This window comes from Panicum virgatum, chromosome 9K (assembly GCF_016808335.1).
Source record: "Panicum virgatum strain AP13 chromosome 9K, P.virgatum_v5, whole genome shotgun sequence".
NCBI lineage: Eukaryota > Viridiplantae > Streptophyta > Magnoliopsida > Poales > Poaceae > Panicum > Panicum virgatum.
The window spans coordinates 25,351,160-25,366,303 of NC_053144.1; the positions used below are offsets into that span (position 1 = coordinate 25,351,160).

Below are 15,144 nucleotides of genomic sequence, written 5' to 3' on the forward strand. Positions count from 1 at the left end.
GCCGGGGGTCGGCGAGCCGGCGACGGCACCTCTAGCTGAGGCTCCCTCTCCCCGCAGCCATGGAGGAAGACCCTGGACACGTTCCTATTGCGCCGCGAAGCTCTGAATCACGATCCAAGCGCATGAGAACTCGGATCCAAGTGCCGAGGGTGATTCCGGGCAACCGTGACCACCCATCCTCTGCTGCAACTCCTTCAGCAACCCCTTCTGGTGCTGGATCTGTATATGTAGATAAGGTATTTGTTCTTTCTGTGCATCTAGTGTTCTATTGCTAGTTTTGATTGATATGTTATTGTGCAAGTTTTGCTCGATATTAATGGTAGGAAATGCTTGGTAGATAATATTAGAAGACGTGATTACCATGGGTATTAATGGTAGCATGAGATGGAACCAATGCAAATGGCAACAACTTGATAGCCGACCGCACCAATGTCTACAGGTGGCATGCCACTTCTCTGCGCAAAAGTAGTATAAGGATTAAATTTGTTAGCACAATAAGTAACCTAAAAGAGAAGCGTAAGAAAATGGCATACTCATTTGGTTTTAGCAGGATTACCTTTGCAGCAAAGTTTCATTTGTGCTATTAAGAGGCTTGCAAATTTGTTATCCACCGGTATTACCTCTTATAGTCGATGACGGGCTGTTTGAATTATGAATGTAAATAGAAGGCAAAGGTGTATGACTGAGCTTTGTGTGGTAGCATAACATGTAGATGACTAGTACCAGTTACCTTTTTCTGTATGCAGTAGTGCATTATTGAGTTTTGTCTTATGGTTAGCAGGTGGCATTAGAGGTTTTGTCTGAGGAGGAGGAGGAGGAGGAAGAGAACAGCTTTGACCATGACGATGAATTATCTGTTAGCCTACCTTCAGCTGATGGTGTAACTATAACTCAAGAGGGGGATGGTGATGAGGTGTCAAAGGCAAAGAAGGGAAAGAGAGGAGCAAAGAGATCGAAGGCTGGTGTTCAGTTGTCTCCTTCCAAGAGCAAGGCAAGTAGAGTAAAGCGGGCTGATTGCTGGAAGTATTTTAAGTTGATCAGTGTTGCATCAAAAAAAGAGTTTGGGGTCCAAATAACAAAGGCCAAGTGCAAGTTCTGTTCCAAAAGCTATGTGTACCATCAAGGGGGGGCAACATCACAGCTGAATCGACACCTAACCAAGTGCACACAATATTTGAACAAGTTGGCTAAGGCTAAGGCTAATCTTGCTCAAGGTACACTAACATTCTCTCCGGATGGCAGTTCTATTGTTGTTAATCCTAGTGAATATGATCATGATCACACTAGACTTTTGATTGCTAAGATGATAATTGTCCATGAGTATTCATTTAGGATGGTAGAGCATAAATGGTTTAATATCTTGATGAAATGGATGAACAGCAACTATGAATCTATTGGTAGGAAGTCCATTCAAAATCAGAGTTACTTATCTATCTAGATGAACCAAATGTCTCCGTTGAAGAGAAGAACTTCAACTTACTCAATTATTGGAAGGTCAACACTCATAGATTTCCTGTGGTGGCTAGTATGGCAAAGATATTCTTGGCTGTCCCTGCTAGTAGTGTGTCATCAGAGTCTACTTTCAGCACTGGAGGAAGAATTCTTGATGACTATAGGAGCTCTTTGAAACCATCAACAGTTCAAGCATTAGTTTGTGCTTCTAGTTGGATACGGGGTTCTCAGAGTTCTCCTATTATTTTGGTATGTGTTGTTTATCTTCAACTAATTTTATTTACTGTTAATTTGTTCTATATGATACTAATATTGGACTGTGTTTTTAAGGGAGAAGGTGATGATGGTGACATTGAGTCTGTGGAGTTTCCAAAATGCGTAGTCGCAAGCAACTAGACAACTAGTAACTTGGTATTGCCATGTATTAGTACGTAGTACACTTATGCTGCCATGATATTTCCATTATGTGCTGCTCATTACCTTACATATGGAATTGTACATTTCTAAAAATAATTGCTGAACTCTTTTAATGTTAATTGCAGACTATTTTTTTCCCAATGGAGTCATGGGGAGATGGAGAGATGGAGAGAAGTGGACACTCGATGACCTGATCACCTGAATAGGAGACCTCATTAGACCTTATTATTTTGTTGGCTGTTACTGTTAAATTTTGTTTGTGTCAACTCCTAACTCCTGCACTTGAACTCCTATGTTGGATTGTTGGCTGCCTAGGCACCTGCCTGGACCTGTTTCAGTGGCTCGACCTGAACAATGGGTCATTCAGAACTCCATTTGGATTTGCTGTTAAAGTGTTAAGTGTTAATCTGTTATGCACTTATGCTCATATGTATTGATTATGTGTTGTATGTGTGCTGCCGTGCTTGGCACTTGATTTTTGGCTGGTTTGTTTAATGTCCATTGGATACTTGTAATTTATATTGTTGCATCTGAATCATATTCATGCATGCATACATCAGCTCTATTGGATGGCAGTTTTATTGTTGCAAAATTCTCTGCTGGTGGCTCTACGCTTTGGCTCAGCTAGCTGGCAGTTTTTCTTTTCGAGCTGGCTCACAAGCCAAACGAGCTGGCTCGAGCTGCTAAACGAGCCGAGCCAGCTCGTTACCATAACGAGCCGGCTCGAGCTGAGCCGAGCCGGCTCGATAGCCAGCCTTACCCGGGACACACCGAACCGTCACGACAAAAGCCCTTTTTCGTAAGTGTTGCCCTTGCAATAGTGAAGTTTGAGCTTTTCCCCCTTCCCTTTATTCACTTTGCACATAATTAATTTTCTAATTAACCTCATGTTTGGCGCTCAGATTATATATATATATATAGTTCGATATGGTTGCATCTTGATCCCAGATCTGCTTTGATTATATATAGGTGGTGGATTAGCTGCGTTGCTTGATTAAATTGTATATCTTTGCCTTTCATGCTACATACAATTTTTCATACATGATATGGTTTCTAACCACGGCACCGTACTATGGGAATAACAATAATTTACAGAATATTATGGACGCCGGCGGCTAAGGCATTTGTTGATTTTTTATTTTCCTTTCATAGTTACGGTTAGTCGCTTCTGCTTCTGAAACCCTAGACTTCACATGGTTAATCAAAAAGAACTTCTATGTAAACATAAAACATGAGCATGAATTTCACTCAGGCCCTTTTTGGGAGGGCTCCGGCTCCGGCTTCTTGGCTACTGTTTGTGATACTTTAGGGCCTATTTGGAAGGGCTTCCGCCGGCTCCGGCACTGTAGCATCACTGTAGCGCAGAGCCGGTGGAGCCACCTAAATCAGGCTCCACAGCTTCAATGAATAGTGTCGCGTGTCAGTAAGACAAGAGGAGATGAGGGAGTGGAGCCGCTCTGATAAACAGTGCTGCTACAGTATTTTCTGCTGTGGAGCTGGAGCCGCATGGAGCCCTCCCAAACGGGGCCTTAGTATAGAGCTGTTTTTATGCTCTGTGCTACAGCCAACGCGGGGGAGGTTGGAGCCACCGGAGTCCGGAATGTCTGGCTCTCCCTGCTCCAGTGAACAGTAGTTAACAGTAGAGCCAGAAAGATGGCCGGAGCCCTCCCAAAGCGGGCCTCAGTGTCCCACAGCTAGCACACGAGTCAGCTAATTATTCACGGACATCATTCTTTCGTGAACGTTCCACTTGACTAATAAACTCCTTAATAAACAGGCAAACAGCCAAAGTGAAAAGCAGGGATTCCATCGTCCTTTTCTTTTATTTTACTACAAACTTTCCGATATCCTCATTGAATAAAAGTAGATAAATCGAAAAGTACTAAATCATGCCAGGTCCAGAAAATAAATCACGTGTCGGTCACAACTCACTGGGCCACTAAAAAATCTTGAAGTAAAATGCACCCTAGGTCCCTAAACTTGTACCGCTATGTTAATTAGGTCTTTGAACTCTAAAAATGCATATTTTGGGTCCCCAAACTGTTTAAAAAGATCTATCCGTATCCCAAACACGTCACACGAGCCGACATGGCATACCACTTGGCGCCTTGTTGGCGAACATATACAAAAAAAACTCACATCTTATATCACTTGGTCCTCCCTCTCTCTCCCCCTGTCCTCCTTCTCTATTCTCCTAGCTCGGGCCGAGCCGAGCTCCCTCGGCCTCTGGTAGTCTGGTCACACCCCCTCCCTCTCCAATCTCTCCCCCCTCAACCAAGTGTCCTCTACGTTGGCCGAGCTCAACCTAGTCCACGCCCCTCGACCGATGCCCTTTTCCTGCCACCCCTCGCACTGTCACAACCGACTTGCCGCCGCCGCTCCACCGTCGTGAGCTGCTTCGGCGCCGTCCTACGCCGCGCGCCGCAACAACACCGACCACAATGGCACTCCACTCCGCCAGCATCCGGCCCGACACACCAGCAGCCTACGGATGGCTAAGCCACTGCCGGCCATGACGCCATGTCCTGGCCTTAGGCAGCTTGGCCTTGACTCCAGCTAGCCTCGCCACACCAACGCAGCATGCCCTTTATCTCTGCTTCTCTTCTCCATCGAGCAATCCAAATCTCGACCAATCTCCAATTCTCACTCTTAAAAAAAATCTCCAATTCTCACATGATTTTAATTTCCGTCACACCCAATCCGAACCACAATTGCCTGTCGGCGCCTTGCTGGAAGAAAAACAAGAGATTCAATCCATTCATCCACGGATCAGTATTTAGTAGCTCGTCTTAGACGATGGCACGGTTGTGCAGTCCGGTTGGACCGGTGTGCATAAACCGGTCAGACCGGTTTGGATGACTTTGTTAAAATAATTATGTTACTTCAACATTGCATAGTTCTCATCGAGATGATAAAAAAGCATATGTAGAACGCCCAATTTTTAGTTCGGATGAGACTTATGACTTCCGGATGACTTGACTCAGATATTCAATAGATCATAAACCCTTTTATGTTTTTCCTTTACTTTTGTCTTATCCAAACTCTAGCTCTTCCAACCCCAATATGTTGTTCTTCCTTCATCTCGGCAAGTGTTTGAAGGCGTTCTAGTTAGCCTGCCAACCTAGAACAACCTAAGGTGCGCCTGCCCCAATGGGTGGTTGTTCGTTGGATCTCCTCGTCGGGCCGCTTGACGAGACCGGTCTGACCGGTTGACCATACCGGTCTGATCGGTGTGCGTGCAGCGTAGCGAGGCGCTCTCCTACGTGCTGCATGTTTGTATGCTCGGTATTTGCCACGTTTCCACATCAACATACTTTTTGACGACTCCGCTAGGGAAGAAGGTGTTCGGTTTTAATACCCGATATCAAGCCCTAGCTAAAGTTAGGGCTTCTGGCATCCTAAATTTAGCTAAATATATACTTCTATATATGTATAAAAAGTCAATTTAATTAATACTAAAGAAAAAATCAAAAGCATTCTATTATTGTACCACTAAATCTTGGAAAAAATTTAACATGCATGTGTGTAAAGATAGAAAAAATAAATCAAATTTCTCAAAACAAATGAAACCCTAAATTGACACACACACACTCAAAACAAATGGAGCCCTAAATTGACACACACAGACACACAAACACACACATACACGCTTTCTTTTGAGAAAAAAGATTTGATTTATTTTTCTATCTTTACACACGCATGACAGATTTTTTTCCTCAAGATTTAGTGGTACAATAATAGGATTGATTTTGATTTTAGTATTTAGTATGTCACACCCTGAAATTTTTGAATTTCAGGATGTGATTAAAATTAAAAATAAAACAACAATTTTCTCATAGTTTTAAATTTTTCTCAACAATTACTTTTCTTCACAGGGAATTTAGTAAAAATAAATGATAATTGGTTGTTTTTATAAAATTAAATGAAGGTGCTTTGTTTGTTGTGCACTCATGCTACCCTTGCATTGTTTTAATGTTGTGGTTCAATTTGAATTTGAATTCTTCGAATTTGAATTCAACTTGAATTTGTTTGAACCGTTTGCAAAAAGGAAAAATAGGAAAACTCTTTTTCAGCCCAAACCGGCCCAGCCCTCCTTTTCCTCTTCCCTTCCCGCGGCCCAGGAAACCAATGCCGCCGGCCCGATCACCTCTCCCCCGGCCCAAACTCCTTTTTCCAGCCCAGTCGCGCCTCCCTCTTCTCTGCCGCCGACAGGTGGGCCCCACCTGTCGGGGCCGTCCCCGACCTCGAGCCGGGCTCGGACTCGAGCAGAGTCCGGCCGGCACACGCGCCGCCCGTGCCTCCCTTGGCGCGCACGCCAAGACTGGCGGCCGCCCCTATTTATAGCCCCGCACCGCCCCCTTGGACCCCCTCTATACCCTCTTCGAGCCGCAGCCGCCCTCTCGCGCAAACCCTAACCCCGAAACCGCCGCCGCCATTGGAGCTCCACACGAGCTCGGGCCGTCGTCGACCCACTTCTCCGTCGCCTCCCCTCAACGCCCGCGTGTCACCGGAGCTCCGCCGCAGGGTGAGCGACGCCACGCCTCCTCTGTTCCCTCTATCTTGCGTCTTCTCGCCACGGCAATCGCCCGCCGCCGTCCGCCCCTCGCCGTTGAACGTCCCTCTCCAGTCCTTGGCGTCCTGTCCCAATGCCCTAGTCGTGTTCGCCGGCGCCCAGCTCGCTCCCAGGCCCAACCTGAGTCGAAATCGTGGCCGGAATTGTGATTTCTGTCAACGCCGTCGAGCTGCGCCGCCGCCAGCCACGCCGCCGGCGCCAAGCGCCGCCGCCCTCCGCCCGATCCACTTTGAGACGTCGGATCTGAATCTGACGGTCCAGATCGAGTCCAGCTAAGTCAATCAAACAAATACCGGTCAACCTTTGCAGTTTTTCAAAAAGGCCCCTCTGTTTACCCAGTTTCAACCCGCGGTCTAGCCCTATACAAAACTAATTAGGTTTTGGTCCAAATATTTACAGTAAAACCCCTGAGCTTTAGGAAAATCATGCCCGCAGTCCAGAGCTCGAGTTTTTGCATGTTAGCCCCTATAGTTTAGGTTTAATCTCATTTTAGTCCCTGGTTTCTTTAAAGCTAGCCCCTGGAAGTTCAAAACTCTCACAAACAAGTCCCTAGTGCACTGTTTTAGCCATATCTTTCACGTTTTAACTCCGTTTTCATTGATTCTTGCGCTCACGTGATCCTTGCAACCTTGTTATCCTCTGTGAGCACAGTTTATTGTGTCTTACAAATCTTTTCTGCTAGCTCTTAACTCTATAGTTAATCGCGACTAGATCCCTGAAGCACCATTTATCCCATAGAATCGCCGTTTTAGCTCCGTTTTCCGTGTTTCTTGCGCTCTCGTAACCGTAGAAGCGAGCTCTATCCTTTAGTACGCTCTTTTCAAGTCTTTCTTTGTTTTGGTGTATTGTTCTTAGTTGTATCTTTTGTTTATTGCTTTGTATGTTTGCCCGATGATTGTTCCGAGTAGAAGGATCGCTGTTTGAAGATTGAAGATCAAGAATTCCAAGTGAGCAAAAGCTGAAGAGCAGTAAGAGTAGCTTTTCGTTGGAGAAAGACAAGTGACCCTAACCATCTTTCTGTCTATGCTTATTTACAAGAGTATTATGATGATTTAATTGGAACATGGAGAACCACTCAAGAAAACAGTACAACCACAATACTAATGGGCTCTGGTCTTGGCTAAGTAATTAGATGAACTATATGTTGTGTTGGGGTTGTTCCGCTTGGTGGTTATGAGTTTGTGTTGTGGAGCGGGTGAAGGAAGCTGCGTCTTCTGAGGGACCGCGCGGCAGGGACCAACACATACATATAGGGATTCTTTGTAAAGGCCTCGTAGCGTCCCTATGCAATCACACCTCGGAAGTGTGGTATTGTGCCTGATCAGCACATATGCGTGGTTGGGTTCAAAGTTCTTCGGAACTTTTACGCGAATTATGGTGAAAGTGTACAACCTCTGCAGAGTTAAAACTAACCGGTTAGCCGTGCTCACGGTCAAGAGCGGCTTGGACCCTCACATGATTAATAAACTTAAAGATGGATATAAATCACATTCTGGTTATTTCTTGTGGCCTTGCTGAGTACCAATCATAAGTGTACTCACCCTTGCTTACTGCTGCTCAGAAGGGAAAGTTGATGTGAAGTCTTTTGAAGATGAGGCTGAGTTCTAGGCGTACGCAACCCCCAGTCGATTGCCTGTGTAGTTTGAAGCCTCCGTTTCCAGGATACTGTTACTGATTATTCACTTATGATGTCTCTATATGTATGAAACTTGATCCTAGCATACATATAGCTATGCATTCGGTTTTGTCCTTAAAACCGGGTGTGACTATTTAATACGTGTTAAATTAACTTTTTTTCAACATCTACACATATATAGAAGTATATATTTGGCCATCTATGGTTTTCCTTTGAGACAAGGTTATGATTTATTTTCTATATTTACATAAATGCATGATTGTTTCAATCCATTTCAATTATTTATTGTTGTTCAAAGATGAATACGACATGGATGTACAATGCATGAAAATTTCAAAGTCAAATTTGTGCTGGCTAGGAATCTATTTCCTATTTTCGAGGGCATGTCACTCCCCCAGCATTAACTCACCCGCCCCAAAAAATCGCTTTGTAGGGGCGGGTAGTTGGTGAGCCGCCCCCACAAATACATTTCCAAGGGGGAAATGGGGTTTTCAGGCTGCAATGCGAAAACCAGGAATAGGTGCGATACTTATCACTAAAAATGAAATTTTACCCATCTCTAAAAATCCTTTTCGTACCCGTGCTTCTAGTATGCCGGTGCAGAGTTTTCCTTTGTATCTGTACCGTAGGAAGGTTTACATGACACCGGTGCGGACAGCCTTAGTGATGCTTGACTGTAAGTACCGAATACTAATGATGCACATTGAGCCACACCCCGATCTTGCTTAATTATTTGCAGAGGTGTTTCATTGCTCGCTTCCATGCATGTTGTCACTGTACAGAAGACACAGTTCTTGATCCCGCACCTCAGTGGCTCAGTCGTTCTTGGCGAAAGCGACAAGCCAGAAGAGCACGATGGCGAGCACGACGTTCAGGACCACCTGCCGGTGCCTGCTGAGGCCCCGGGCGAGCCGCAGCAGTGGGTGCCGCTCCTCCTGCCGCGCCGCTACGGGGCCGATATTCCAGCCGCCGTCGGCGTCGTCGCCGATCTCGGCTTCTCCTTGCAGCGCCAGCGGATCCTCGAACATCTCCGCCGCCGGGTTCCCACCAGCGCCGGCACCGTTGTGCGGCACCTGGACGTAGAGCATGCCCTTGTCGAGCTGGACCTTGATCTCCGCTGCGTCGCAGTCGCAGCTGGCGGGGAGGTCGAACCGCTTGGTGAAGTGGCACCACTGCCGCCCCCCGCCCCCGTCGACGGCGCGCTCGCCGCTGACCTTGAGGCTCCCCGACGGCTCCACCTGCACCTTCAGGTGGTCCTTGCCGAACCCTGCATCGACGACGACGACGACATGGACGGCGCCGTCCATCAGCTGCCTGACATTCCCTCCTACGGAGCAGTAAAGAAAAAACTGACAGCGAGTGCCGGTCGCCGGCGTACCTGTGACATCGACAACGAGCGTGTCGAACTCGGGCCCGCGCACCCACTCGCTGTGGGGGTCGACCTCGGCGAGCACGCGAGGCCGGCGCGCCGCTTCCATCTCCTCCTCTCTTCTCGCTCGATCTCGCTGTGCTGGCTCGTCGTCGTCGCGGGAATGAGAGACGAGCCGTGCACAGAGGCAAGGTTATATATATAGACGGGGTTCGCATTGGGGTGGTAAAAAAAATTGGGGGCGTGAGATGCCTGCCTGCTGCCTAGATCAACCAGCCTACCGGGGAAGAAGATGAAGGAAAGCAAAGGATACCTGACCCGGGCAGCATGCTCGTCGATGGGGCCTGCTGCTGGGTAATAGGGGGTCTCACATGCATTGCTTCTGTCTAGTGCACTCGGTTTTTGCTTCACCCGGACGCTGATGCGTTGATGCATATTCATGTCTTTCGTGAAATAAATTTCAGTTTTTTATCACCTAGAAAGGAAAGTTTGGGGAAGGGGACAAGAGATTCTGGGAAAATGATGATAGAAGTCAAAAGAGGGCCTGATATTGGCACAACTATGAACAGGAATCCTGAAATCCAATGAAGCCCACAAATTTCTTACTTGAGCCCTTTTTACTTATGTATTTGTTCAGAAAGTACAACTTACTACCAATTAGCAGTGGATAATAATATGCTAAAAAATTTATAGATAGGAAACCCCAATACAGATTTGTTGAACAGCAGTTAGTTGCCTCAATTGGCGAATTCAGTCGATATTTACCTCAGGACTTTGGGTTGCAACTCATGTCCCTGTCATGGTAGGCAGGCCACGCGTCATGACCACAAAGGTAAGAAGTGGGGTCCACCGGCTAATCTTAAGTTCATCAATGCCCTTAACCGGCTTGGGAGATGGAGAGGGGCAATATTGGTCATGGGGGTGGCCATGCGCAACGATGTTGTGATAACCTTGAGCCATCAAACCATGTGTGTTTATAAGCATCTGCAATGTGATGAAAAAGAACTTCATTTTTCTATCTCCTAATGAAGCATCGATTTTAACAATGTGCTTACCAATGCTTATAGTTCAAAAATGCTACCATCACAACTTGTACATGCTTCGATGCCCATCAAGAAAATGATTATATAATAGGACGCAAGATGTGTCTTGGCATAGATGCCAGCCATGGAGACGCAGAACGAGTTCAAGCATTGCCTGGACGTGACAATGTACTAGGGATGGGAATGTGAAAGTGGACATATCTGAAATATCCGACATCCGTATCCGCTTAAACATCATATGGATATATGTATCTGTATTCGAGTTTAATGTGGTAGCAAAGTTGATACATCCAAATCTGCTTAGGGATATCCAAATCCGTATCCATTTTCATCTTAAAACTATTTAAAAAGTTATATTCATTTCTCATAACTCGTATTATTAATTTTTATAATAAAGATATAATAAGATTAAATTTACTTTTAAATATTCTTGTTTTATCTTGAATTTACTTTTACAATTTTTATTTATATAATAAAAAATAATTATATAAATTTTATTTTTATGTATTTATTTATTACATATTTATTGAAAAATAATTTATATTTAACTAGCTATCTTCATTATATTGTTATACTTTAGTTTACACATGTATAGCGATTTTGTAATACAAAACTACCAATAAAGAAAATAGCTAAACATTCTCTTACATATCAAGTAAATATCCGAATTAGAATATAAATTCGAGGTATTTGTTTTCCATTCATATCCGAGAATATTCGAATCCATATCCGTATTCAATTTAAAATATGGTAAAAGGTGCAATCCGAATATGATTTCATGCAAATCCAATCTATTTCCATCCTTAAATGTAATAAAATGATGTCTCGAACCCCGCCCACACTGCGGTTGTTGTTGCCTTGTTTTACGGGAAATAAGTTAGTTTCTGCAACTTGATACTCCCTCTGTCCAAGTATATAAAGTGTGGTCAAACTTGGCACGGTCTTCAAAAATAATATTTGACTATTAATATCTTCTATGATATAATGCTTGTAGCAATAAAACTATAGTTAGAGAAAAGTCCGGTTTACACTATCACAAAAGTCTAATTTTCATCCTTCAACTATAAAACCGGATAACAAATGCCATCCCCCTGTTGAAACCGGGCAAACTTAGCCCTTAGGTGGTTTTAAAGGTCGTTTTCCATTTTATGAGAATTAAAAATATATTCAAGTTGAAACTAAAAAAATCATAAGTAATTCAATTTAAATAAAAAAGTACGAAATGAGTATCAAAAGTTTTCTAAAAAATGTAACCTATCTATTGACACAATACTTTTCAGTTATTCAGATTCAATTTTTTATTTTTGTAATATTTGGCTACTTGTAGTTATGTCTATTATTTTCTAATAACTAAGATTCAAATAGAGCAATAATAGATAGTTTACATTTTTAGAAAAAAAATTATACTAGTTTCATATTTTTCTAATTTAAAAAGAATTAGTTTTCATTTTAGAGATCTAATTAAATTTTTGATTTTTTTTAAAAAAATGCAAAACCACATTGGAAACCACCTCAAGGCCAAATTTGGATGACCTATGTTATCTGGTTTTGTAGTTGAAGGTTGCAAATCGAATTTCTGTGTTAGTTCGAGGCTGTAATTCGAACTTTTCTCTATATGAAACTACTTTTAAATATGAATACAATGATATGATTGTTATAGTTTTTATTATACAATATTAATCGTAGGTCAAAGTTTTTAAAGTTTGAATCTTAAATTACGTGCGCGCCTTATGTCTTGAGACGGAGTTAGTAAACCATGACTGAACAAAACCATTTTAAAGACTGAACCTAAAAGTCTAAAACTGAACCGGTAACCATGCAAATCGGTTACATTATTGGTCGGATTTTGATTCTTTTTGTGTTTGGTGATGGGGGTAGCGCAGGCCCATGGATCGATGGCAGTGGTTTCACAATCGTTCTGTCTCATCAGTTTGCATGGTTGTTTATTTAACCGCGCAAATGTCCACACAAATGATTCATTGAGCATTCAACACCAAGTGAAAACCTTAACTTTTGTTGGAACATCTGAAGGTTTCAACCTTTTTACCAAGCTCATCTTGGAACACCAAAGAAATCCTTTTGTTCAGTCGTCAGCATTTCACAGTTCACACACATCAGTAGTACATCAATCTGCCATACTTGTGACTTGGCAGAATCATCGACACATAACCGGCAATCATACACCAGGCTTCGCACTCATATTACTCGCCTGCTAGCTGGGGAGGAGCAAATGCCATGCAGTTGCACGCACCAAATTTCTTGACCAGTTCATCATGGCCAAACGCTGTACTTGACATAGATGCCGAGGCTGAACAGGACGAGCACCACGCCGAGCACTGTGGTCGCCATCCTCCTCCTCCGGTCATGCAGGAATCCCAAGCCTTGGCGCGGCGGGGAAGCGGGCGTCACCTCCCCTGCCCCACCGGCTTGGGCGTCGTCATGGTCATGGCCGCCGTCTTTCGGGGAGCTCACGGGGCGCTGCCTCATTTCTTGCTGCTGCTGCGCCGCCGCCGCCGCCTCGTCTTTCTTCTCCCCCTCACCCTCTACTCCTCCCCCTGGCGCGGCACGATCACCGTCTTGCTGCTTCCCCGCCGCGCCGCCGCCGTCTTGCTGGTCTTGGGCGGCGCTGGCCGGCTTCATCGCCTGCGGGGACGGGTCCTGCTGGCGGCCGGCGGCGCCGGTCTCGACCTGGACGGGCTCCGGCGCGACGCCGGGCATGGTGACGCGGACGACGCCGTTCTCGAACCTGGCGTGGATGGCCTTGGCGTCGCAGCCGTCGGGGACGCGGAGCTCGAGGCGGAAGCGGCTCCAGCGGTCGCCGGCGACGGGGCGCTCCCCGCGCACCACCAGGCGCCGGTGGCTGTGCACCATCTGCACCCGGATGTGCTCCTTCTTGTACCCTGCAGCCACGCACATGCCCAGCTCAGGAGCGAGCGGCGAGGTTAATAGCAAGATCGACGGGCGTGGCGAGCTTGCCTGCGGCGGAGAGGTCGACAGTGAGCGTGTGCGTCGCCGGCTCCCGGATCATGCTGTGCGGGGGCACGAAGTCCTCGAACACGCGGCCGTTGGAATCCATGGCGGATGGGATCAGCCGAGCTCAGCTCAGACGAGCGCACCGATCGACGAACCAAGGGATCAACGAAATGAGTAGAGTATGCGAGGTGCTGCGGTTGATTGAGTTGAAAGCATGGAAGATTGGTGAGGATATATATGCGCGCACAGAATAGCAGTGCCGACCGGGAGGAGGGATCGCTTGACGGAGAGGTAATTTTGCAGGTGGAGTTTGGGTAAATTCCGGTGCGGGGATGATGGCCGATACCTTGTCCGTCGCCCTGGACCACGTCTTCCCCAGGATCACGTATGCCTGGCCTCCCTGCCGGCGTCGATCTCCCACCGTCCACGAGGACGCCGAAGCACGATGGGCGCATGCGGTCACCACGAATCGGAATGCTAGTTACGGTCCGACTGTTAAAAAATTTGTGAACTAAAAATAAGTCTTTCCAAATTGTGATCACAAATCTAGAAAGAGTAAAATGCACCATGGACACATGAACTTGCAGCGCTGTGTCAAATAGGTCCAGAAACTTAGAAACCGGACATCTAGCCCATCAAACTTGCGAACCCGTTCACCCCAGGTCCAGTCCGGTTTCGCATTGCACTGTGCGGCCAGGATTTGCTACAGTAACCCGGATTGCTACAGTACCGTGATTTGTTTTTTCCCTTCTCTAATTTATTTCAGCTGAATCTTTGAAAAATCATAACTTTTCAATACGACATCGTATAAAGATAATTTTTATATGAAAATTGTAGCCCTCGACGAGATCTACAACTTTCTATTTTTGAGTTTTTTCATTTGATGAAGTTAAGTTGCCCAAAAAAATTATGCAAAAGTACAACACCATAATAATCACGTACTTCTGCTTGTCACACTAGAAAATTAATATATTTTTCTGTTTGTTGTAAAATGAAGACACTTGTATACTAAAATTTTATCACTCTAAAAGATCTAGATTCTTAGAGTTTTAAGTTTTTATATTTGAAGTTGTTAAGATGTCGATAAAACAGTATAAAGCAGCATATTAAGTACGCGAAAGACGTTGAGGCTTTATACTATTTTATCAACATCTTAACAACTTTAAATGTAAAAACTCAAAACTACAAGAATCTATATCGTTAAAAGTGTTAAAATTTTGGTATACAAAGTGTCTTCATTTGACAACAAACAAAAAATATATTAATTTTCTAATGCGACAAGTAAAAGTACGCGATTATTATGGTGCTGTAATTTTATATAATTTTTTTGAGCATCTTAACATTGTCAAATGAAAAAATTCAAAACTAGAAAGTTGTAGATCTCATCGAGGCTATAATTTTCATATAAAAATCATCTTCATCCGATGTCATATCGAAGAGTTATGATTTTTCAAAGATTCAGCCGAAATAAATTAAAAAAGAAAAAACAAAACCGCGGTACTGTAGCAAATCCGGGATTACTGTAGCAAATCCGGGATTACTGTAGCAAATCCCGTCCCCATAGTACCATATAAGCCATGCAAAACCGGGTTGGACCTGGGGTGAACGGGTTCGCAAGTTCGAGGGGCTAGATGTCTGGTTTCTAAGTTCATGGACCTATTTGACACAGCGCTACAAATTC

General features: G+C 44.7%; 2 protein-coding genes across 2 annotated transcripts; both read right to left on the reverse strand.

Annotated features, from left to right (window-relative positions):
- Positions 1–8,670: 8,670 nt before the first annotated feature.
- LOC120648630 (23.2 kDa heat shock protein-like) lies at positions 8,671–9,613 on the reverse strand. Its single transcript, XM_039925351.1, has 2 exons — positions 9,457–9,613; positions 8,671–9,345 (listed from the first exon to the last, which is right to left on the reverse strand). The coding sequence occupies exons 1-2, from the start codon at positions 9,554–9,556 to the stop codon at positions 8,894–8,896; spliced, it is 552 nt and encodes a 183-aa protein (XP_039781285.1). The 5' UTR covers positions 9,557–9,613; the 3' UTR covers positions 8,671–8,893.
- Positions 9,614–12,486: 2,873 nt separating this feature from the next.
- Positions 12,487–13,959, reverse strand: LOC120650965 (inactive protein RESTRICTED TEV MOVEMENT 2-like). The gene is made up of 2 exons (XM_039928281.1): positions 13,467–13,959; positions 12,487–13,390 (listed from the first exon to the last, which is right to left on the reverse strand). Exons 1-2 carry the CDS (start codon positions 13,564–13,566, stop codon positions 12,762–12,764), a joined length of 729 nt encoding a protein of 242 aa, XP_039784215.1. The 5' UTR covers positions 13,567–13,959; the 3' UTR covers positions 12,487–12,761.
- Positions 13,960–15,144: the final 1,185 nt, after the last annotated feature.